Here is a 23,320-nt window from a genome sequence, read left to right as displayed (position 1 = left end):
TAATGTTTACAGTCCAGACAAAAACATTCAAGATGGCCACCAGCAAGAAGGAAAACAAAACAGAGCTAGATTTTGGGGGGTTTAATGAAGAAAGCATTGATATAAGCAGTCTACACAACAAATTGGCAAAATTAGATATTATAGTGAACTATCATTATAGTGAACTTAGGGAGCCGGTCGGCCGAGCGACAGCACGCTGGACTTGTGATCCTGTGGTCCCGGGTTCGATCCCGGGCGCCAGCGAGAAACAATGGGTAGAGTTTCTTTCATCCTATGCCCCTGTTACCTAGCAGTAAAATAGGTACCTGGGTGTTAGTCAGCTGTCACGGGCTGCTTCCTGGGGGTGGAGGCCTGGTCAAGGACCGGGCCGCGGGGACACTAAAAGCCCCGAAATCATCTCAAGATAACCATGTAGAAATAATCAACAAATTGAAAGAAAGTAATGAGCACTTGAGTGGCAAGGCTTTAGGTCTTGAGGGGTTAGTGAAAGACTTATGCAAGGACAAGAATCAACTGGAAACAAATTGCAAAGCCATGGAAGAGGAAAATAAACTCTTAAAAATAGCTTTGTAAGAAGTTAAAGCAAATTTAAACTTAAACTACGACAGTTTAGGTAAGAAAATTCAACAGGAAAAACAGCTTTTGCCAGTACAGTTGGAGGAAGTTACACAGGGAATAGAACAGTGCCAGAAAGATATGCAACTCACCTATTCACAAGTGGCCAAGGAGAAGGAAAAAATAGTAGAAGCAGTAAAGGAAGTCAAACACTGCAGCAATCAGGATAAAACAAACATTAGGCTGGAAGTCAGAAAGGAACTGGCATCAAATCCTAAATTGATACAAAACACAGATGTCTATGGTAAAGTATTTAAAATGAAGCTTATATTTCTATCTTTCTTAAGGCATATAAAACATATGTGTTTATTAACAAATTTACGTGAAATAAGCATTGTTCTAAGAGAGAGTTGCTCTGTCGATCAGTCTGTACGGGGTCGGAGCTCTGCGATTATTAAAACACATGTATCTTCATTAGAACTTTATATATGTCTATGGTAAAGTATTTAAAATAAAGCTTATATTTCTATCTTTCTCAAGACATATAAAACATTTGTTTATTAATGAATTTACATGAAATAATTATTGTTCTGAGAGAGAGTTACTCCGTTGCTCGATCAGTGTGGGATTGGAGCTCGCCGATTATAAAAATACATGTATCTTCGCTTTAAATACAAATATGCCCATGGTAAGGCATTTAAAATGAAGATTATGTTTCTATCTTTCTTGAGACGTATAAACCTCTTACGTTTATTAATGATTCTGCGTGAAATAAGCATTGTTCCGAGATGAATATTGCGGATTTCCAGCTCTACAACCGATGAAAAATGCAACTTTTATACAACTACAAATATCTTCAGTTTTACTTTAAATTTTGTCCTGAAGAGTTTTCATACATAGATCCAGTTTCTGCCATTCTTCTGACATAAAAAGACCTTGGTTTAATAAGTTATTAAGATGTTTTCAACAATATTACTAGGGCATTCACCGATTCCAACATAGGCGACCCTTTTGTAAACGCAACACATGGGTTGACCTGATTAATATATGGGTCTGATTCTATTAAGGTTCGGAACAGCATTAGTGGAGTCGATTTCCCTTTGCCTCAGATCTACATTTTGTTGAAGTTCTTGGTGTACTGCTGCTCTCAGACTGCTTACAGGCAATCCAAGGTTATACTCAATTTCTCCTTTAAATGCAGATTCTTTGGTTAACTCATTTAACAGTTAAGAAACGAGCATTTTCAACACACCTGTGAAAGTTTGGCGGTACCCTTGATAATATAACCCGCTTCAGTTAAGAGGGGTGGATTCTTCTGAGCCCTGCTGAACTTACTAATACATATGCAGTCGTCCTTTTACATATCCAGTATATATTAAATGAATAACTTTCTAATTACCTTCATTCCTCTGCCTTCGCTGAGCATGAATCAGTTATTTGCGTTGCCTGGAGTGTGCACCATTGTTGTTGTCGTCAGGTCAAACCATCGCTTCGTCACAATGATATCATTTACGTTTTCTTTGGTGAGCAACCATTATCTTATTTCCTTTTTTCTTTCTTTATATATTTATTTATAAATAAAATTTTATTCGGGTAAAGTACATACATACAAGGTGAGATACAAACATGTTGTTGGATACTATAGATAAAGCTAGTACATACAATGCCAAAAGTCACAGTTCACCCAGTGAGCCAACTGCACGCTGACTTTGTCTCCAGTAGCACAGAGCATCACCTTCACTCACCAGACCACTCCACAGTGAGCATTTGAATTTAAATCATGGAATTCCAATTGAATTGTAATAGATCCAGCAATGCTGCTCAGTGTAGGAAAAGAAAATCTATACTCGATACAAGTTCTGAAAGTGATGGCGAGTGGAATCACGTGACTAAGGCAAACAGGACAAGCCACTCCATGACGACCCATCGTCCGACAATCACTCCAACTTCTCCAGCTCTTCCAGCTCCTCAGACTAAATCTGCCCTGCCAATCTTCAAGGTGCAGCATACCGAAGGTAAGTCTTTCTATGCCACTGTAGAGGACCTCGAAAAAGAGTACCCCCAGCTCCAGATCAGAGCTAAACCAAATCTCAGAGGAGAATACATTCCGAGGCCCAAAGATGAGTCGGCCGCAACGATTCTGAAAAATTACACAAAATGTGAGGAACTCAAACCAGAGGATAAAATACGCAAAAATCATTGTCCTCCACTATCCCTTGTATATGGCCCTTGACCATCTCGAAAAACTGAACTATGTGGTGTCAGCAGAGAGATGCCAGGTAAGAACCACAAAACAGGAAACTCGACAAGTCCTTCTCACAGTAAGAGGACGGATCCCGGAGAAACTTGACCTTGGAATCTGGGGCGTGTTCCAACACAGGCCTTACACCCCAGAACCCCTAAGATGCTTTAGATGTCAGAGATTTGGGCATCACAAAGATGGCTGCCAACGCCCAGTGAGGTGCGGAGTCTGCAGCCAGCCCCATGACACAAAAATATGCTTTGATAAACACAAGGCAAACCACCCTGTCCAGGCAAAGTGCCCAAATTGCTCCAAGGCACATCATGCCTGATGCTTGAAATGCACTAAAAGGCTCAAAATAAAATATAAAATAAAAATAAAATGTTTATTTAGGTAAGGTACATACATACAATAAATTTTTACAAAGAATGGTTGACAAAAGGCTTGAAACGAGCCCCACCACGCCTACAGCAGAGCCGAAGCCCCCACCAAAACTTATACCAGCTCCCCTGCCCACTAAAACCGCGTGGGGTCTACCCATTCAGGAAGAGGGGGCATACGGCCCTTCACCATCGGCCATGGTGAAGGGTGAGAAGACCTCTGTACAGGACAAAAAGAAAGATGGAGGACACAAGAATCATGTTCAAAGCAGTCGGCCTCCCATTTTATCCAGTAAGCACACTGGGGCCAATAGGAGTTACAATTCCAGTGTCAAAGTTACCACCGAGAAGGGTCTAAAAGCTACTAGGCCCCAAACCTGCACAGCATTAAATAGTGCTCCTACAGAACTGGACGCTCTCTGGCCAATGCTCAAAACTTTGGCCACCGAATTGATCGAAAGTCTGCTGTCATCACATGGTATCAAGCAAACCACAGAGACTTGGAAGACAATTGAGCACAAGCTCAAGAAATTCGTAAATGTAATATCCTCACCTACAAGACAGCAGGGCAAGAGGCACCCCCATAAAAAACAGATAGAGTCCAGCTCGTCGGAAAGCGACATTGATGAGTCAATTTCAGGTCCACTAAGAACCTATACACCAATTGCAACTTCCATGGCGTGTTCATCAGACTCCATGGATACCACGGAATTATCAGCAAATTCCAAGAACCTAGAGGTCTAAAGATCCTGCAATGGAATGCGCAAGGACTGCGCACTAAATTGCAACACTTGCAATGCATAGCAGCAACCAAGGGCATAGACATCCTGATACTACAGGAGAGCTTGCTTCGAGCCGGATTAGAACCTAAAATCTCAGGCTATCGAGGCTTCTTCCTTCCATGGATCAATGGGCAATCCAGGGGATGTGCAATCTATGTAAAATGTGACCTGATCTCCAAGTCCATAACCAGCCCACCCAATTGTGGAGCAGGGACAGAGGTAATGGGAGTCACCATTGAGCTAAGACACGACAAACTTAAAGTGTTCAATGTGTACAGGTCTCCACAAGCCGAAATGGATCTCTCTGTGTTATTTGGACACGCGACAACATCAAACACAATCATTTGTGGAGATTTTAATGCCCATCATCGATTGGCACTGGGCTTGAACAGAACAAATGAAGCCGGCATTCACATTACACATCTATTAGACCAGCTTCCAGAAATCCAAATGCTAAACAAGAATGAACCTACCCACATCCAAGGAGGTAGATTAGACCTAACCTTTGTTTCAGCCTTCCTAAGAGATGCAGCAACATGGTCAGTTGGTAGAAGTGCTGACAATCAAAATAGAGATCCTAAATGTAGTTATTGTCCTTGTATATAAGTCACCGGAGGCAAACCCTCAGCAGTTTAAAGACCAACTAATGAAAATAGAGCACTGCTTGGAAAACCTCACAAATCCAGCTCCGAACATCATCCTGCTTGGGGACTTCAACCTACGGCACCTGAAATGGAAACACCTGGCTAATACAGTAATATCAGAAAGAATACCAGGAAGTAGCCTAAATGAACAGGCACATGCAAATGACCTGCTACGGTTGTGTGACAGGTTTGCCTTAAACCAGCAAATAGTAGAACCAACTAGGAAGGAGAACACGCTGGACCTCATTTTCACTAATAATGATGAATTGATCAGGAACATAATGATTACAAATACCTGTTACTCAGATCACAACTTAATTAAAGTTATGACAACCATGGGGAGTAGACCTTCAAAACCAGTCCAGATTCCCGGTGGAGGAGATTTCAGCAAATTCAACTTCAATAATAAACAGATAAACTGGGAGCAAATAAACCAGGACTTCACAGAAATAAACTGGGAAGAACAGCTAGAAAATGCAAACCTGAACCAGTGCCTGGAAAAAATAAGCTCAGTAGCACTAGAAATATGTTCAAACCGCATACCCCTAAGAAAAAAGAGGAAGAGATGCAGATTGGAACGGGAACGTCGTTCCCTATATAGGCGAAGAAAACGAATCGCGGAACAACTTGAGAGTCGCACCCTATCTCAAGAACGGCGAAGAAGGTTAGGTAGAGAAATAAAAACAATTGAACGGAAGCTACAAGAATCATACAAAACCCAGGAGAGGCAAAAAGAGCAAAAGGCCATCAGTGAAATAGAGAGAAATCCGAAATATTTTTTCTCCTATGCAAAATCAAGATAAAAAACCACATCTAGTATCGGGCCCCTGCGAAAGGGAGATGGAACTTTCACCGATGACAACAAAGAAATGAGCGAGTTACTGAGGAAGCAGTACGACTCTGTTTTCAGTGAGCCATTAAACTCACTAAAGATTGACAACCCAAATGAATTTTTCATGGATATGATACCAACATCAAATCATATATCAGACGTCGCCCTATCCCCACTGGATTTTGAAGAAGCCATAAACAGTATGCCTATGCACTCTGCACCAGGCCCGGATTCTTGGAACTCCATATTCATAAAGAACTGTAAAAAACCACTATCGCAGGCCCTCCACATTCTGTGGAGACAAAGCCTAGATACTGGCGTTATTCCTGATATACTAAAAACAGCAGAGATAGCACCACTTCATAAAGGAGGAAATAAGGTAGAGGCAAAAAATTACAGACCGATAGCACTAACATCGCACATCATAAAATTTTTTGAGAGAGTGCTAAGAAGTAAGATTACAAAATACATGGAATCACAGCATCTGCTGATTTTATTGGATGATCCATAGATGTGTGGCTCCTCTTGCAATTCCATCTATAATCATACTATCATGCAAGAGGAGCCACACATCTATGGATCATCCAATAAAATCAGCAGACTTCTAGATGTTACTACTGCTCGGCTTAGACTCGGTTACAAGTATCTCTGGGAATTCTCATTATCTGCTGATGTAGACCTGACCAAATGTAAACTGTGTCAACAAAATTATTCGCACACCCTCCGTCACTATGTGATGGAGTGCGAAAAGATACGTGAATTTAGAGACAATTCTATAACCAATGTTCCAACGATGTGTCAATATTTCATTCAAAATGATCTGCTACCAGAAATTTTAGCCAAATATCCCCAGTTTGCTAACTGTAGGTAGTAACTAAGTGATTGTAACCTATCCACCGCTGCCCACTGGATGGGGGCGGTGTGCAGGACAAACATATCAATTGTGACACTAGCTCTCCACATATGTCAGTTGCTTAATTTAGAACCTGTACTTGAGGTCGATCTCGAACCCATTGTTGATGTGATGACTTATATTGAATTTTGTAACTAGCTCATCAAGATTGTAACTTGCTTAGCTAAATGAATTGTGGGGTTCAGTCTCTGAGCCCATTATGTGCCTCTGTAACAGTTTCCACTACCGCCCACAAGATGGGTATGGGGTGAATAATAAATGAACTAAACTTACTAACTCTCCATAACCCCGGACAACATGGTTTCAGAACAGGGCGCTCTTGCCTGTCGCAGTTGCTGGACCACTATGATATGGCATTAGATTCTATGGAAGACAAACAAAACGCTGATGTAATTTACTCAGATTTCGCAAAAGCTTTTGATAAATGTGACCATGGTGTTATTGCACATAAAATGCGTTCAAAAGGAATTACCGGAAAAATAGGCAGGTGGATCTACAATTTCCTGACCAACAGAACCCAATGTGTAATAGTCAACAAAATATAATCCAGCCCATCAACCGTGAAGAGCTCAGTCCCCAGGGTACTGTGCTTGCTCCAGTACTTTTTCTCATCCTCATATCGGACATAGACAAGAACACAACCTATAGCACTGTATCATCCTTTGCAGATGACACTAGGATCTTCATGAGAGTAGGCAACATAGAGGACACGGCAAACCTCCAGTCAGATGTAGATCAGGTCTTTCTATGGGCTACAGAAAATAATATGGTGTTTAACGAAGATAAGTTCCAGCTCATGCGCTACGGAAAAAATGAAAATATAAAAACGGAAACCACGTACAAAACTCGGGCAAATCATAACATAGAACGAAAAGGCAATGTAAAGGATCTGGGTGTACTCATGTCGGAAGACCTTACCTTTAAAGAACACAATAAAGTAGCCGTCACAACTGCAAGAAAAATGACAGGTTGGATAACAAGAACTTTTCACACTAGAGATGCTATACCGATGATGATACTTTTCAAAACGCTTGTGCTCTCTAGAGTGGAGTACTGCTGCACAATGACAGCCCCTTTCAAAGCTGGAGAAATTGCTGACCTGGAGAGCGTGCAGAGATCCTTTACTGCTAGAATCCACTCAGTAAAACATCTAAATTATTGGGACCGACTAAAGAGCCTAAAACTGTACTCCCTTGAGCGCAGGCGGGAGAGATACATAATAATTTACACGTGGAAAATATTAGAGGGGCTGGTCCCAAACCTGCACACAGAAATAACATCACATGAGACCAGAAGACATGGCAGGATGTGCAGAATACCCCCGTTGAAAAGCAGAGGTGCAACAGGTACTCTGAGAGAGAACTCTATCAACATCAGAGGCCAGAGACTGTTCAACACGCTTCCACTACACATAAGGGACATAACTGGCCGACCCCTCACAGTGTTCAAGAGAGAACTCTATCAACATCAGAGGCCCGAGACTGTTCAACACGCTTCCACTACACATAAGGGACATAACTGGCCGACCCCTCACAGTGTTCAAGAGAGAACTGGATAAGCACCTCCAAAGGATACCTGATTAACCAGGCTGTGACTCATACGTCAGGCTGCGAGCAGCCGCGTCCAACAGCCTGGTTGATCAGTCCAGCAACCAGGAGGCCTGGTCGACGACCGGGCCGCGGGGACGCTAAGCCCCGGAAGCACCTCAAGGTAAGGTTAGTATTAGTAACTAATTAATCCTCAATAATCCTCCCAATCATGTTAAAGACTGTACCTCTCCCAACCAGTTTAAGATAAAAACGAAGTACACCTAATTAACTCAAAGTAACCTTCCTCACCCCTAAATGTCAACCCATGTCTACGATCCTAAACAATGCTGTTTTGTTGACCAAATTGTATTTTTGCTTTTTTCTGCCATGTTCCCCCCCCCTTTTTGTTAATTTTTTTCTGATTTTTTCTCAACACAATTTATACTTTAATCTCAATTAGTATTAAGTTTTAGTCTTAGTGTTTTTCCTGCCTGAAACGCTTTGCGTAATAGTGGCTTTAGGCATTGTATGTACTAGCTCTATCTATACATTCATAAACTTTTCTATTTCACCTTTTCACTAACTTTTGTATTTCGAACAGCACGCTGGACTTGTGATCCTGTGATCCCGGGTTCGATCCTAGGCGCCGGCGAGAAACATTGGGCAGAGTTTCTTTCACCCTATGCCCCTGTTACCTAGCAGTAAAAATAGGTACCTGGGTGTTAGTCAGCTGTCACGGGCTGCTTCCTGGGGGTGGAGGCCTGGTCGAGGACCGGGCCGCGGGGACACTGAAGCCTTGAAATCATCTCAAAATAACCTCAAGATAACCTTGTATGTATGTACTTTACCCGAATAAATATTTGTATTTGTTGTATTCGTTAAATTATGCTTCAATGTACCTGTTGATAATCCTCAAATTTTATTGTAATATATCTACTAATCTTCTTCAAACTTTCTTACAATGTACCCGTTATTTTTAAATTTTGCTAGAAATTACTTACTTAAAATTATTTTAGATTAAGGACCTGCCTGAAACGCCATGCGTGTTAGAGGTTTTACAAGAATGTGAAAACATCAATGCTGTGTACTCTCATAAACCCAATGTATCTTCTTGTATGTAAACAAATAAATAAATAAATAATCTACGAGCAGCATTACTCGTATCTAGTCAAACTCAATATACTTAGCTTTTGCCAATATCAGACCCAAAAAAGCACCAATGATGCTCTGATTAGTATGATTAACTTGATACATGCAGCTCTTGATAAAAATGAGTTCCCTGTTGGGTTATTTGTGGACCTACGAAAGGTTTTTGATACTGTTAACCACCACAACCTTGTTCTTAAATTACATCATTATGGAGTCAGAGGTAACTTCCTCCAATATCTTCAGTCTTATCTTAGTGACAGACTCCAGTATGTTTCTGTGAATGGCGTTAATTCTCCCACCCTGCACTGGTATTCCACAGGGCAATATACTTGGCTCTCTACTCTTTCTCATTTACATTAAAAATGACCTGCATTTGGCAGGTCATTAATGTAAATGAAAATATCCTATCAACGACTCAAGCCAATTTTATTTGCTGGTGACACAACCTTCATTATCTCCAGTCCTAACCCACTTATTCTTACTGACACAGTGAATACTAAATTAAATATCAAACAACTGCTCACAAACTCACCCTTAACATTGACAAAAACCCTTCTATATTTTATTTGGTAATACATCTTCTGATCAAATTAATCGACGAATTAACAATTTCCAAATTAGCAATAAAGTAGATGTTAAATTCATTGGTGTTCTCATTGATAACAAGCTGAATTTCCAGGGCCACGTTCAAAATATAGCTAAAAAAGTTTCTAAAACAGTTGGCATTGTTTCTAGGACCAAATCCGTGCAGTCTCCGTGGTGTAGTGGTAAGACACTCGCCTGGCGTTCCGCGAGCGCTATGTCATGGGTTCGTATCCCTGCCGGGTAGGTTTTACTGGGCGCAATTCCTTAACTGTAGCCTCTGTTTAACGCAACAGTAAAATGTGTACTTGGATGAAAAAACGATTCTTCGCGGCAGGGGATCGTATTCCAGGGACCATAGGATTAAGGACTTGCCCGAAACGCTACGTGTACTAGTGGCTCTACAACCATGTAACAACTCTTGTATATATCTCAAAAAAAAAAAAAATATTATGTACCCCGCCCTGCCCTGGTAACGCTCTATTACTCGCTCATCTATCCTTATCTCAATTATGGTATCTGTGTTCGGGGTTCTAGTAAGAAAGAAGACACACAGAGCCACACTAGATTCAAATTTTTATTCAGGTAAAAGTACATACATATAAGATTAGTTACAAACATAATGGTGGATTTATAGATAGAGTTAGTACATACAATACCTAAAGCCACTAGTACGCATAGCGTTTCAGGCAAGGTGAGGTGGGGGAAAAACACTTATCCTAAAGCTTAATACTAATTGAGATTAAAGTATAAATTGTGTAGAAAAAGGACAACAAAAGGGGGGGGGGGGGAACATGGCCGAATTCACCAATTATATAAATTGGTCAACAAACAGTATTGTTTGAAAATAGTAACACATTAGTTGACATTTAGTGGGTAAGGTAAGTTACATGGAGTTTGTAAAGTAATACTTAGTTTTTCTCTTAAACTGGTTGAGAGAGGTACAGTTTTTAACATGATTGGGAAGGTCATTCCACATTCTGGGCCCCTTGATTTGTAGAGCATTTCTAGTTTGATTAAGTCGTACTCTAGGAATATCAAAACTGTATTTATTTCTGGTGTGGTGCTCATGGGTTCTGTTACAACCTTCAATGAAGCTTTTGAGGTCAGGATTGGCTTTAGGATTATTTTAGGATTTGATAGACTTTATTTAGTTCAGTGTTCACTGTGACATTCAGAGCAAGGGGGTCAGGACTGGAGTAAATGAAGGTTGTGACGTCAGCAAATAGAATTGGTTTGAGGTGTTGGGAGGCATTTGGAAGGTCATTAATGTAGATGAGAAAGAGGAGAGGGCCAAGTATGCTGCCCTGAGGAACACTAATGTTGATGGGTAGGGTGGGAAAAATTGAATTATTCACAGAAACATACTGGAGCCTGTCAGTAAGGTAGGATTTGAGGTATTGTAGGGAGTGTCCTCTGACTTCATAATGATGTAATTTAAGAAGAAGGTTTTGGTGGTTGACAGTGTCAAAAGCCTTACGTAGGTCCACAAATAACCCAACAGGGAACTCATTTTTATCAAGAGCTGTATGAATCAAGTTAATCATACTAATAAGTGCATCATTAGTGTTTTTTTTGGGTCTGAAGCCATATTGACAAGGGCTAAGTATATTGTGTTTGGCTAGATAAGAGTAAAGCTGCTTATAGATTAGCCTTTCAAATATATTTGACAAGGTTGGCAGAATTGATATAGGTCTGTAGTTGTTAACATCTGTGAGATCACCACATTTATGGACTGGGGTTACTCTCGTTTTTTTTAGAATATCCGGAAAATTTTCGAGTTCCAGTGACTTGTTGTAGATCAATGCAATGGCAGGAGCTAGAAATCTGGAGTTTTTTTTTGTAAATTAGAGTTGATATCTCAGCAAGGGCACCAGACTATGTTTTAAGAGAAAGGCTTATCTCATTAACATCAGTGGAATTGATGAGAGAGATTCCGTGATGATGAGAGAGTGGAGTAAGCAGACACACACAGAGCCACACTAGAGAGTGGAGTAAGCAGACACACAGAGCCACACTAGAGAGTGGAGTAAGCAGACACACACAGAGCCACACTAGAGAGTGGAGTGAGCAGACACACACAGAGCCACACTAGAGAGTGGAGTGAGCAGACACACAGAGCCACACTAGAGAGTGGAGTGACCAGACACACACAGAGCCACATTAGAGAGTGGAGTAACCAGACACACACAGAGCCACACTAGAGAGTGGAGTGAGCAGACACACACAGAGCCACACTAGAGAGTGGAGTGAGCAGACACACACAGAGCCACACTAGAGAGTGGAGTGACCAGACACACACAGAGCCACACTAGAGAGTGGAGTGAGCAGACACACACAGAGCCACACTAGAGAGTGGAGTGACCAGACACACACAGAGCCACACTAGAGAGTGGAGTGACCAGACACACACAGAGCCACACTAGAGAGTGGAGTGACCAGACACACACAGAGCCACATTAGAGAGTGGAGTAAGCAGACACACAGAGCCACACTAGAGAGTGGAGTGAGCAGACACACACAGAGCCACACTAGAGAGTGGAGTGACCAGACACACACAGAGCCACATTAGAGAGTGGAGTAACCAGACACACACAGAGCCACACTAGAGAGTGGAGTGAGCAGACACACACAGAGCCACACTAGAGAGTGGAGTGAGCAGACACACACAGAGCCACACTAGAGAGTGGAGTGACCAGACACACACAGAGCCACACTAGAGAGTGGAGTGACCAGACACACACAGAGCCACATTAGAGAGTGGAGTAAGCAGACACACAGAGCCACACTAGAGAGTGGAGTGAGCAGACACACACAGAGCCACACTAGAGAGTGGAGTTAGCAGACACACACAGAGCCACACTAGAGAGTGGAGTGACCAGACACACAGAGCCACACTAGAGAGTGGAGTAAGCAGACACACAGAGCCACACCAGAGAGTGGAGTAAGCAGACACACACAGAGCCACACTAGAGAGTGGAGTAACCAGACACACAGAGCCACACTAGAGAGTGGAGTAACCACACACAGAGCCACACTAGAGAGTGGAGTAACCAGACACACACAGAGCCACACTAGAGAGTGGAGTAACCAGACACACACAGAGCCACACTAGAGAGTGGAGTAACCAGACACACACAGAGCCACACTAGAGAGTGGAGTAACCAGACACACAGAGCCACACTAGAGAGTGGAGTAACCAGACACACAGAGCCACACTAGAGAGTGGAGTGAGCAGACACACACACAGCCACACTAGAGAGTGGAGTAACCAGACACACAGAGCCACACCAGAGAGTGGAGTAACCAGACACACACAGAGCCACATTAGAGAGTGGAGTAACCAGACACACACAGAGCCACACCAGAGAGTGGAGTAACCAGACACACACAGAGCCACACTAGAGAGTGGAGTAACCAGACACACACAGAGCCACATTAGAGAGTGGAGTAACCAGACACACACAGAGCCACACTAGAGAGTGGAGTAACCAGACACACACAGAGCCACACTAGAGAGTGGAGTAACCAGACACACACAGAGCCACATTAGAGAGTGGAGTAACCAGACACACACAGAGCCACACCAGAGAGTGGAGTAACCAGACACACACAGAGCCACACTAGAGAGTGGAGTAACCAGACACACACAGAGCCACACCAGAGAGTGGAGTGAGCACAACATGAGGCCAGGAAGCGTGAAGAGCGACAGACGAGACGGGAGCAGTCAGTGTGGAGACAAGAGACGATCACGAGCGCCACACACAACGCCACAGCCTGAGCAGCGCCTCCTAGAGCTCCTCACCCTCACCCCTCCACACCCTCACAGCTCCACACCCTCACAGCTCCACACCCTCAGAGCTACGATACAAAGGTAAGGTCCTGCCTCAATACCCACTTTCCTGACCATGGGGAAATGGGTAGTACAAGATACAGTGTGATTTCGAAGCACAAAGTAGGAAATTATGAGAATGAAATTAGTTACTTTTTGGCTTTACTTTTGAACAAGCCGTTGGGTTGGAAACCTCTTTTATCCTCTGTGTATGCCCAGGAGGCTCTGTGTATGCCCAGGAGGCTCTATGTGTGCTCAGGAGGCTCTATGTGTGCCCAGGAGGCTCTGTGTATGCCCAGGAGGCTCTATGTGTGCCCAGGAGGCTCTATGTGTGCTCAGGAGGCTCTATGTGTGCCCAGGAGGCTCTGTGTATGCCCAGGAGGCTCTATGTGTGCCCAGGAGGCTCTATGTGTGCCCAGGAGGCTCATTATAGATCTCCAGACTTGGTCCTTTTATCTGCATGGAGTGTTTACACAGATTTATTCTGACTCTGGGGATATCAAAGAGATGTTTATTTCTGGTGTGGTGCTCATGGGATCTTTTATACCTATCAAGGAAAAGTTTCAGATCAAGATTAGCATTTAGGAGCAAGGGTTTGTGTATGTAGATGTCACGTGAGAATGTGTGGAGTGTGTATTTAGCATGGTAAGGGTTATATATATGTACAGTGGCGTGTGGTGAGCACCGTAGCTACTGTGTGTACTGTCAGGAGCTCACAGTGGCGTGTGGTGAGCACCGTAGCTACTGTGTGTACTATCAGGAGCTCACAGTACCGTGTAGTGAGCACCGTAGCTACTGTGTGTACTATCAGGAGCTCATAGTAACATGTAGTGAGCACCGTAGCTACTGTGTGTACTATCAGGAGCTCACAGTGACGGGTGGTGAGCACCGTAGCTACTGTGTGTACTATCAAGAGCTCACAGTACCATGTAGTGAGCACCGTAGCTACTGTGTGTACTGTCAGGAGCTCACAGTACCGTGTGGTTAGCACCGTAGCTACTGTGTGTACTATCAGGAGCTCACAGTACCGTGTGGTGAGCACCGTAGCTACTGTGTGTGCTATCAGGAGCTCACAGTACCGTGTGATGAGCACCGTAGCTACTGTGTGTACTATCAGGAGCTCACAGTACCGTGTAGTGAGCACCGTAGCTACTGTGTGTACTATCAGGAGCTCACAGTACCGTGTAGTGAGCACCGTAGCCTTGAATCTGTTAAACAGCTCGTTAGCCTTAGCTCGTTAGCCGTTGTAAGTTATGAGGGACACCCTGGCTAGTGTTGTAAGTTATGAGGGACACCCTGGCTAGTGTTGTAAGTTATGAGGTACACCCTGGCTAGTGTTGTAAGTTATGAGGTACACCCTGGCTAGTGTTGTAAGTCATGAGGGACACCCTGGCTAGTGTTGTAAGTTATGAGGGACACCCTGGCTAGTGTTGTAAGTTATGAGGGACACCCTGGCTAGTGTTGTAAGTTATGAGGTACACCCTGGCTAGTGTTGTAAGTCATGAGGGACACCCTGGCTAGTGTTGTAAGTTATGAGGGACACCCTGGCTAGTGTTGTAAGTTATGAGGGACACCCTGGCTAGTGTTGTAAGTTATGAGGGACACCCTGGCTAGTGTTGTAAGTTATGAGGGACACCCTGGCTAGTGTTGTAAGTTATGAGGGACACCCTGGCTAGTGTTGTAAGTTATGAGGGACACCCTGGCTAGTGTTGTAAGTTATGAGGGACACTCTGGGTAGTGTTGTAAGTTATGAGGGACACCCTGGCTAGTGTTGTAAGTTATGAGGGACACCCTGGCTAGTGTTGTAAGTTATGAGGGGCACCCTGGCTAGTGTTGTAAGTTATGAGGGACACCCTGGCTAGTGTTGTAAGTTATGAGGGACACCCTGGCTAGTGTTGTAAGTTATGAGGGACACCCTGGCTAGTGTTGTAAGTTATGAGGGACACCCTGGCTAGTGTTGTAAGTTATGAGGGACACCCTGGCTAGTGTTGTAAGTTATGAGGGACACCCTGGCTAGTGTTGTAAGTTATGAGGGACACCCTGGCTAGTGTTGTAAGTTATGAGGGACACCCTGGCTAGTGTTGTAAGTTATGAGGGACACTCTGGGTAGTGTTGTAAGTTATGAGGGACACCCTGGCTAGTGTTGTAAGTTATGAGGGACACCCTGGCTAGTGTTGTAAGTTATGAGGGACACCCTGGCTAGTGTTGTAAGTTATGAGGGACACTCTGGGTAGTGTTGTAAGTTATGAGGGACACCCTGGCTAGTGTTGTAAGTTATGAGGGACACTCTGGGTAGTGTTGTAAGTCATGAGGGACACCCTGGCTAGTGTTGTAAGTTATGAGGGACACCCTGGCTAGTGTTGTAAGTTATGAGGGACACCCTGGCTAGTGTTGTAAGTTATGAGGGACACCCTGGCTAGTGTTGTAAGTTATGAGGTATACCCTGGCTAGTGTTGTAAGTTATGAGGGACACCCTGGCTAGTGTTGTAAGTTATGAGGGACACTCTGGGTAGTGTTGTAAGTTATGAGGGACACCCTGGCTAGTGTTGTAAGTTATGAGGGACACCCTGGCTAGTGTTGTAAGTTATGAGGGACACCCTGGCTAGTGTTGTAAGTCATGAGGGACACCCTGGCTAGTGTTGTAAGTTATGAGGGACACCCTGGCTAGTGTTGTAAGTTATGAGGGACACCCTGGCTAGTGTTGTAAGTTATGAGGGACACCCTGGCTAGTGTTGTAAGTCATGAGGGACACCCTGGCTAGTGTTGTAAGTCATGAGGGACACCCTGGCTAGTGTTGTAAGTCATGAGGGACACCCTGGCTAGTGTTGTAAGTCATGAGGACACCCTGGGTAGTGTTGTAAGTTATGAGGGGCACCCTGGCTAGTGTTGTAAGTCATGAGGACACCCTGGGTAGTGTTGTAAGTCATGAGGGACACCCTGGCTAGTGTTGTAAGTCATGAGGGACACCCTGGCTAGTGTTGTAAGTCATGAGGGACACTCTGGGTAGTGTTGTAAGTTATGAGGGGCACCCTGGCTAGTGTTGTAAGTCATGAGGACACCCTGGGTAGTGTTGTAAGTTATGAGGGGCACCCTGGCTAGTGTTGTAAGTCATGAGGACACCCTGGCTAGTGTTGTAAGTCATGAGGGCACCCTGGCTAGTGTTGTAAGTTATGAGGGGCACCCTGGCTAGTGTTGTAAGTTATGAGGGACACCCTGGCTAGTGTTGTAAGTTATGAGGGGCACCCTGGCTAGTGTTGTAAGTTATGAGGGACACCCTGGCTAGTGTTGTAAGTTATGAGGGACACCCTGGCTAGTGTTGTAAGTCATGAGGGACACCCTGGCTAGTGTTGTAAGTCATGAGGGACACCCTGGCTAGTGTTGTAAGTTATGAGGGACACCCTGGCTAGTGTTGTAAGTTATGAGGGACACCCTGGCTAGTGTTGTAAGTTATGAGGGACACTCTGGGTAGTGTTGTAAGTCATGAGGGACACCCTGGCTAGTGTTGTAAGTCATGAGGGACACCCTGGCTAGTGTTGTAAGTTATGAGGGACACCCTGGCTAGTGTTGTAAGTCATGAGGGACACCCTGGCTAGTGTTGTAAGTTATGAGGGACACCCTGGCTAGTGTTGTAAGTCATGAGGGACACCCTGGCTAGTGTTGTAAGTTATGAGGGACACCCTGGCTAGTGTTGTAAGTTATGAGGGACACCCTGGCTAGTGTTGTAAGTTATGAGGGACACCCTGGCTAGTGTTGTAAGTTATGAGGGACACCCTGGCTAGTGTTGTAAGTCATGAGGGACACCCTGGCTAGTGTTGTAAGTCATGAGGGACACCCTGGCTAGTGTTGTAAGTTATGAGGGACACTCTGGGTAGTGTTGTAAGTTATGAGGGACACCCTGGCTAGTGTTGTAAGTCATGAGGGACACCCTGGCTAGTGTTGTAAGTTATGAGGTACACTCTGGCTAGTGTTGTAAGTCATGAGGGACACCCTGGCTAGTGTTGTAAGTTATGAGGGACACTCTGGGTAGTGTTGTAAGTTATGAGGGACACCCTGGCTAGTGTTGTAAGTCATGAGGGACACCCTGGCTAGTGTTGTAAGTCATGAGGTACACTCTGGCTAGTGTTGTAAGTCATGAGGGACACCCTGGCTAGTGTTGTAAGTCATGAGGTACACTCTGGCTAGTGTTGTAAGTTATGAGGGACACCCTGGCTAGTGTTGTAAGTCATGAGGTACACTCTGGCTAGTGTTGTAAGTTATGAGGGACACTCTGGGTAGTGGAACTCACAGATAATTCAGTTTATCAGTACCGGAAACCCACTTCCTTTGAATTTCATATTTTACGCGCGAGGTGGCTCTGTGTGTGCCCAGGAGGCTCTGTGTGTGCCCAGGAGGCTCTATGTGTGCCCCAGGAGGCTCTATGTGTGCCCAGGAGGCTCTATGTGTGCCCCAGGAGGCTCTGTGTGTGCCCAGGAGGCTCTGTGTGTGCCCCAGGAGGCTCTATGTGTGCCCCAGGAGGCTCTGTGTGTGCCCAGGAGGCTCTATGTGTGCCCAGGAGGCTCTATGTGTGCCCCAGGAGGCTCTGTGTGTGCCCAGGAGGCTCTGGGTGTGCCCAGGAGGCTCTATGTGTGCCCAGGAGGCTCTGTGTGTGCCCAGGAGGCTCTATGTGTGCCCAGGAGGCTCTGTGTGTGCCCAGGAGGCTCTGTGTGTGCCCAGGAGGCTCTATGTGTGCCCAGGAGGCTCTGTGTGTGCCCAGGAGGCTCTATGTGTGCCCAGGAGGCTCTGTGTGTGCCCAGGAGGCTCTATGTGTGCCCAGGAGGCTCTATGTGTGCCCAGGAGGCTCTGTTTATGCCCAGGAGGCTCTGTGTATGCCCAGGGGGTTCTATGTATGCCCAGGAGGCTCTGTGTATGCCCAGGAGGCTCTGTGTATGCCCAGGAGGCTCTGTGTGTGCCCAGGAGGCTCTGGGTGTGCCCAGGAGGCTCTATGTGTGTGCCCAGGAGGCTCTGTGTAGGCCCAGGAGGCTCTGTGTGGGCCCAGGAGGCTCTGTATGTGCCCAGGGGGCTCTGTGTATGCCCAGGGGGCTCTGTTTATGCCCAGGAGGCTCTGTGTATGCCCAGGAGGCTCTATGTGTGCCCCAGGAGGCTCTGTGTGTGCCCAGGAGGCTCTATGTGTGCCCAGGAGGCTCTATGTGTGCCCAGGAGGCTCTGTTTATGCCCAGGAGGCTCTGTGTATGCCCAGGGGGTTCTATGTATGCCCAGGAGGCTCTGTGTATGCCCAGGAGGCTCTGTGTATGCCCAGGAGGCTCTGTGTGTGCCCAGGAGGCTCTGTGTGTGCCCAGGAGGCTCTATGTGTGTGCCCAGGAGGCTCTGTGTGGGCCCAGGAGGCTCTGTGTGGGCCCAGGAGGCTCTGTATGTGCCCAGGGGGCTCTGTGTATGCCCAGGGGGCTCTGTGTATGCCCAGGAGGCTCTGAGTGTGCCCAGAAGGCTCTGTGTATGCCCAGGAGGCTCTATGTGTGCCCAGGAGGCTCTGTTTATGCCCAGGAGGCTCTGTGTATGCCCAGGGGGTTCTATGTATGCCCAGGAGGCTCTGTGTATGCCCAGGGGGCTCTGTGTATGCCCAGGAGGCTGTATGTGTGCCCAGGAGGCTCTGTGTATGCCCAGGAGGCTCTGAGTGTGCCCAGAAGGCTCTGTGTATGCCCAGGAGGCTCTATGTGTGCCCAGGAGGCTCTATGTGTGCCCAGGAGGCTCTATGTTTGTATAAAAAAAATATAAAATATATTTTACAATGGCAGCAGAAACATAAAGATAATGAACAAAATCTAGAGGTTGTCATGTGGCCTGACACACCCGTTATGGCAACTTGTCATGTGGCCTGACACACCCGTTATGGCAACTTGTCAGGTGGCCTGACACACCCGTTATGGCAACTTGTCATGCGGTCTGACACACCCGTTATGGCAACTTGTCATGTGGCCTGACACACCCGTTATGGCAACTTGTCATGTGGCCTGACACACACCCGTTATGGCAACTTGTCATGTGGCCTGACACACCCGTTATGGCAACTTGTCATGTGGCCTGACACACACCCGTTATGGCAACTTGTCATGTGGCCTGACACACACCCGTTATGGCAACTTGTCATGTGGCCTGACACACACCCGTTATGGCAACTTGTCATGTGGCCTGACACACCCGTTATGGCAACTTGTCATGTGGCCTGACACACACCCGTTATGGCAACTTGTCATGCGGCCTGACACACCCGTTATGGCAACTTGTCATGTGGCCTGACACACCCGTTATGGCAACTTGTCATGCGGCCTGACACACCCGTTATGGCAACTTGTCATGTGGCCTGACACACCCGTTATGGCAACTTGTCATGTGGCCTGACACACCCGTTATGGCAACTTGTCACGTGGCCTGACACACCCGTTATGGCAACTTGTCACGTGGCCTGACACACCCGTTATGGCAACTTGTCATGTGGCCTGACACACCCGTTATGGCAACTTGTCATGTGGTCTGACACACCCGTTATGGCAACTTGTCACCTGGCCTGACACACCCGTTATGGCGACTTGTCACGTGGCCTGACACACCCGTTATGGCAACTTGTCACATGACACACCCGTTATGGCAACTTGTCATATGACACACCCGTTATGGCAACTTGTCATATGACACACCCGTTATGACAGAACTATTAGAAGAAAGCACCAAGCCATTACGACTATATAGCACTGGGAAGGGATCAGGAATTTGGAATCAGTAAGGATTTGGGATGAGACGGGGGGAAAGGAATGGTATCCAACCACTTGGACGGTCGGGGTTTGAACGCCGACCTGCATGAAGCGAGACCGTCGCTCTACCGTCCAACCCAAGTGGTTGGACACCAGTTATGGCAACACAAATAAAGACCTCAGCGAAAATTATTACAAGTTACAAAATTATTACCAGGAACACGAAGAGCTACTTGACAGTGACTCAGACACATGAAGAGCTATTTGAGTACAGCAAAGACATATGGAGAACGACTTGACAGCGGCATAGAGACATGAAAAGTATTATCAGTATAATATATATATATATATATATATATATATATATATATATATATATATATATATATATATATATATATATATATATATATATATATTGTTACGGTGCCCTCTCCTATTTCTTTCTTTTGCCGGCTTAAAGAGTCATATCAGCTCTTCCTACTGTTTCTCTGAGGTTCAGGGAGTCTAATGATATATGTGGCGACCAGACCGGCTGCCAGTTAAGGGAAGGAAGTTACATTATAAGTTGTAAATAAAGGGAAATTGGCGCCCTGTTATAAAATGAAAGAGTATCCCCTAATGCAGATATGACCTTTTGGAAGGGACACTAGCCGATCGCGGATTGGCCGACTTAGGTCGCAGGCGACCAATCAGGGCCCGCCATGACGTCACCGAGTGCCCCGGGCGGCGACAACGTCAGAGTTGACCTAACCTCGGAAGCGAGAGGACGCGCCTCGGTCTGCTCTCCAGGATTTGAGGCTCTACAAGCCTTTCTCGGTGGATTAGTGCAGGCTATCGCAGCCCATCTCACGTATTGGAGACCCCGCGCTTCTGGGAAGCGAAAAGGAACCAAGTTTATTGAGCGAAAGAGTGCCAAACTTGGAAAATATTCGGCGACGACGCTGGACGTTGGGGGGCCTGGAAAGGTGTGGCGGGTAAGCCTAGCTGTGACCGGGTCACATCCACTGAGGGTTTTGGAAGGACAACACCGTGCCTAGGACAAGGAGCAACGCCTTGTGGAAGGGGCGAGTGTGGGAAAATAGTGATTAGCTCAGCGCCTATCGATGAACCAGGATTGGGGTAGCTGGATCTCAGGGATTGGAACGGCGACGACGCGAAGGCTCCACGACACCTGAGGACCTGTGGGACGTCCTGGATCGTCAAGGATCGACTCAGGAAGCGTGGGAACCTCACACCATCGAGGGACAGGCGTTGTGAGCCAGGAATGTAAGGTAGATCATTTTCCCTCCCATTACCCCTTGTGTGAGTAGGCTAGTTAGGCCACAATAGTTACGTGTGTATGTGGCAGCAAGACTTTAATACTTTAATAGTAGAATAGGCTGCAAGGTAGCTTGTGTCCAGGACTGTCAGAGGGGACAGTGTGTATGGATGGCAGGACAGTGAAGAAGAGGCGCCGACGTGGTGAAGAGGCCCTCCTGTGAGAGAGTGTGGGACTCCTGTCTTCCTGCCCAGTTGAAGGAGTGTTGGAGGTCGTGGAAGAAGAGGCTGACGATTTCCAGACTTATTATCCTTATTTCCATATTCATGTATTACTTGTGATTGTATGTGTGATCATGTAATTTGCATCAGTAAATTCACACATTTTATCATTGTGTTTAAATGTGCCTCCATTTATAACATTTATCTATGAGCATACACGAAGGTTATCATAGTACCACCTAGGAAACACTACGTTCTCTATAGCAGTTCTTATTGCCTGGAGAGTGGTAAAGACAGCACAGTCTTACATAAAAGTGTACCCTTAGCCATCCGATCAGTATCGGTGCCTGAATGGTGGCAACTATTAACGTAGTGGCTAGAGAGAGGTAAAGCCACACAGACCTTCCTGGGAGAGTACCCTGGGCCAACAGTCTAGTAGCAGATCTATGGGAGTAGCAATCTCCTGGCTACAAACAATATATAATACACCCACTGAACTGCATTGCTGGGGTGCAGATATAATAACCCAGCTGGCGACCTTGCTAAGAAGAAGATAGAGAACACAGGCGGGAAAGGAGTTCCAGCAACCTTCTTGTCTGGCAGGCAAGACTCAGGGAGGTTATGGTTATAAGGTAAGCCTGAGTCTTCCTTCTCTCCCCCACGGGTCTAGGCCGGAACTGTTAACAGCAGTTTCCCCGTGTTTGACTGAAGGGCTTCCAGGGTGAATCAGTGGCACCCCTTTTGTGGTGGAAGCAAAGACCTGCGGAGGTGGGCATTGTTGGTCCTCTCTTGTGTGACCAAGGAGACTCCGGTGAATCCCGGGAGTCGGAGGGGCTGAGTATTTGGGCCTTTTGAGCCCCTAGCAGCTAAGTGTTAGCAGAGCCCCGGCCCACCTCCACGTGACAATATATATATTATATATATATATATATATATATATATATATATATATATATATATATATATATATATATATATATATATATATATATATGTCGTACCTAGTAGCCAGAACGCACTTCTCGGCCTACTACATAAGGCCCGATTTGCCTAATAGGCCGAGTGATATTCTTTATTTTCAATAAATTGCTTCCAATTAGTTTATTTTAATTATTATTATTATATTATATTAGGAACATAAATTATTGACTTAGTTGTGTTAGTTTAGGTTAGGTTAAAATAGGTTAGGTTAGGTTAGGTAAGGTTAGTTAGGTTCGGTCAAATATCTACATTAGTTTTAACTTAAATTTCAACAAATTATCTTATAAATAATGAAATGGACAGATTTTTGATTTCATAAGAAAAAAATGAGAAAAATATATAAATTCAGGAAAACTTGTCTTATTAGGCAAATCGGGCCTTACATAGTAGTCCAAGTACGACGTTCTGGCTACTAGGTACAACTCACCTATTTGTGCTTGTCGGGGTTGAGCTTTGGCTCTTGGTCCCGCCTCTCAACCGTCAATCAACTGGTGTACAGATTCCTGAGCCTACTGGGCTCTATCATATCTACACTTGAAACTGTGTATGGAGTCTGCCTCCACCACATCACTGCCTAATGCATTCCACCTGTTAACTACTCTGACACTGAAAAAGTTCTTCCTAACATCCCTGTGGCTCATATGGGGTACTCAGTTTCCACCTGTGTCCCCTTG

The 23,320-nt window shown here is 45.4% G+C and overlaps 2 protein-coding genes across 3 annotated transcripts in view; one reads left to right on the top strand and one right to left on the bottom strand.

The window, feature by feature from the left end:
• Positions 1–2,562, bottom strand: part of LOC123760866 (mucin-19) — a 60,370-nt gene extending 57,808 nt beyond the window's left edge. The window contains exon 1 of the mRNA XM_069331097.1: positions 1,955–2,562. Coding sequence (XP_069187198.1) covers positions 1,955–1,981 — 27 coding nt within the window. The 5' untranslated portion in view covers positions 1,982–2,562. The remainder of the gene's footprint in view (positions 1–1,954) is intronic.
• A 10,702-nt stretch (positions 2,563–13,264) lies between these two features.
• Positions 13,265–23,320, top strand: part of LOC123760867 (uncharacterized) — an 18,619-nt gene continuing 8,563 nt past the window's right edge. Inside the window, exons 1-2 of one of the 2 annotated variants that reach the window (XM_069329539.1) lie at positions 13,294–13,482; positions 20,828–21,457. The gene's annotated coding sequence lies outside the window, so the exon portion shown is untranslated. Of the gene's footprint in view, positions 13,483–20,827; positions 21,458–23,320 lie in introns of both variants that reach the window. The other variant, XM_045746662.2, reaches the window with a different exon arrangement.

The sequence above is a fragment of the Procambarus clarkii genome, chromosome 3 (assembly GCF_040958095.1).
Source record: "Procambarus clarkii isolate CNS0578487 chromosome 3, FALCON_Pclarkii_2.0, whole genome shotgun sequence".
In the NCBI taxonomy this organism is placed as follows: domain Eukaryota; kingdom Metazoa; phylum Arthropoda; class Malacostraca; order Decapoda; family Cambaridae; genus Procambarus; species Procambarus clarkii.
The sequence above is the reverse complement of the archived record's forward strand: the minus strand, read 5'-3'. Positions and strand labels throughout refer to the sequence as shown.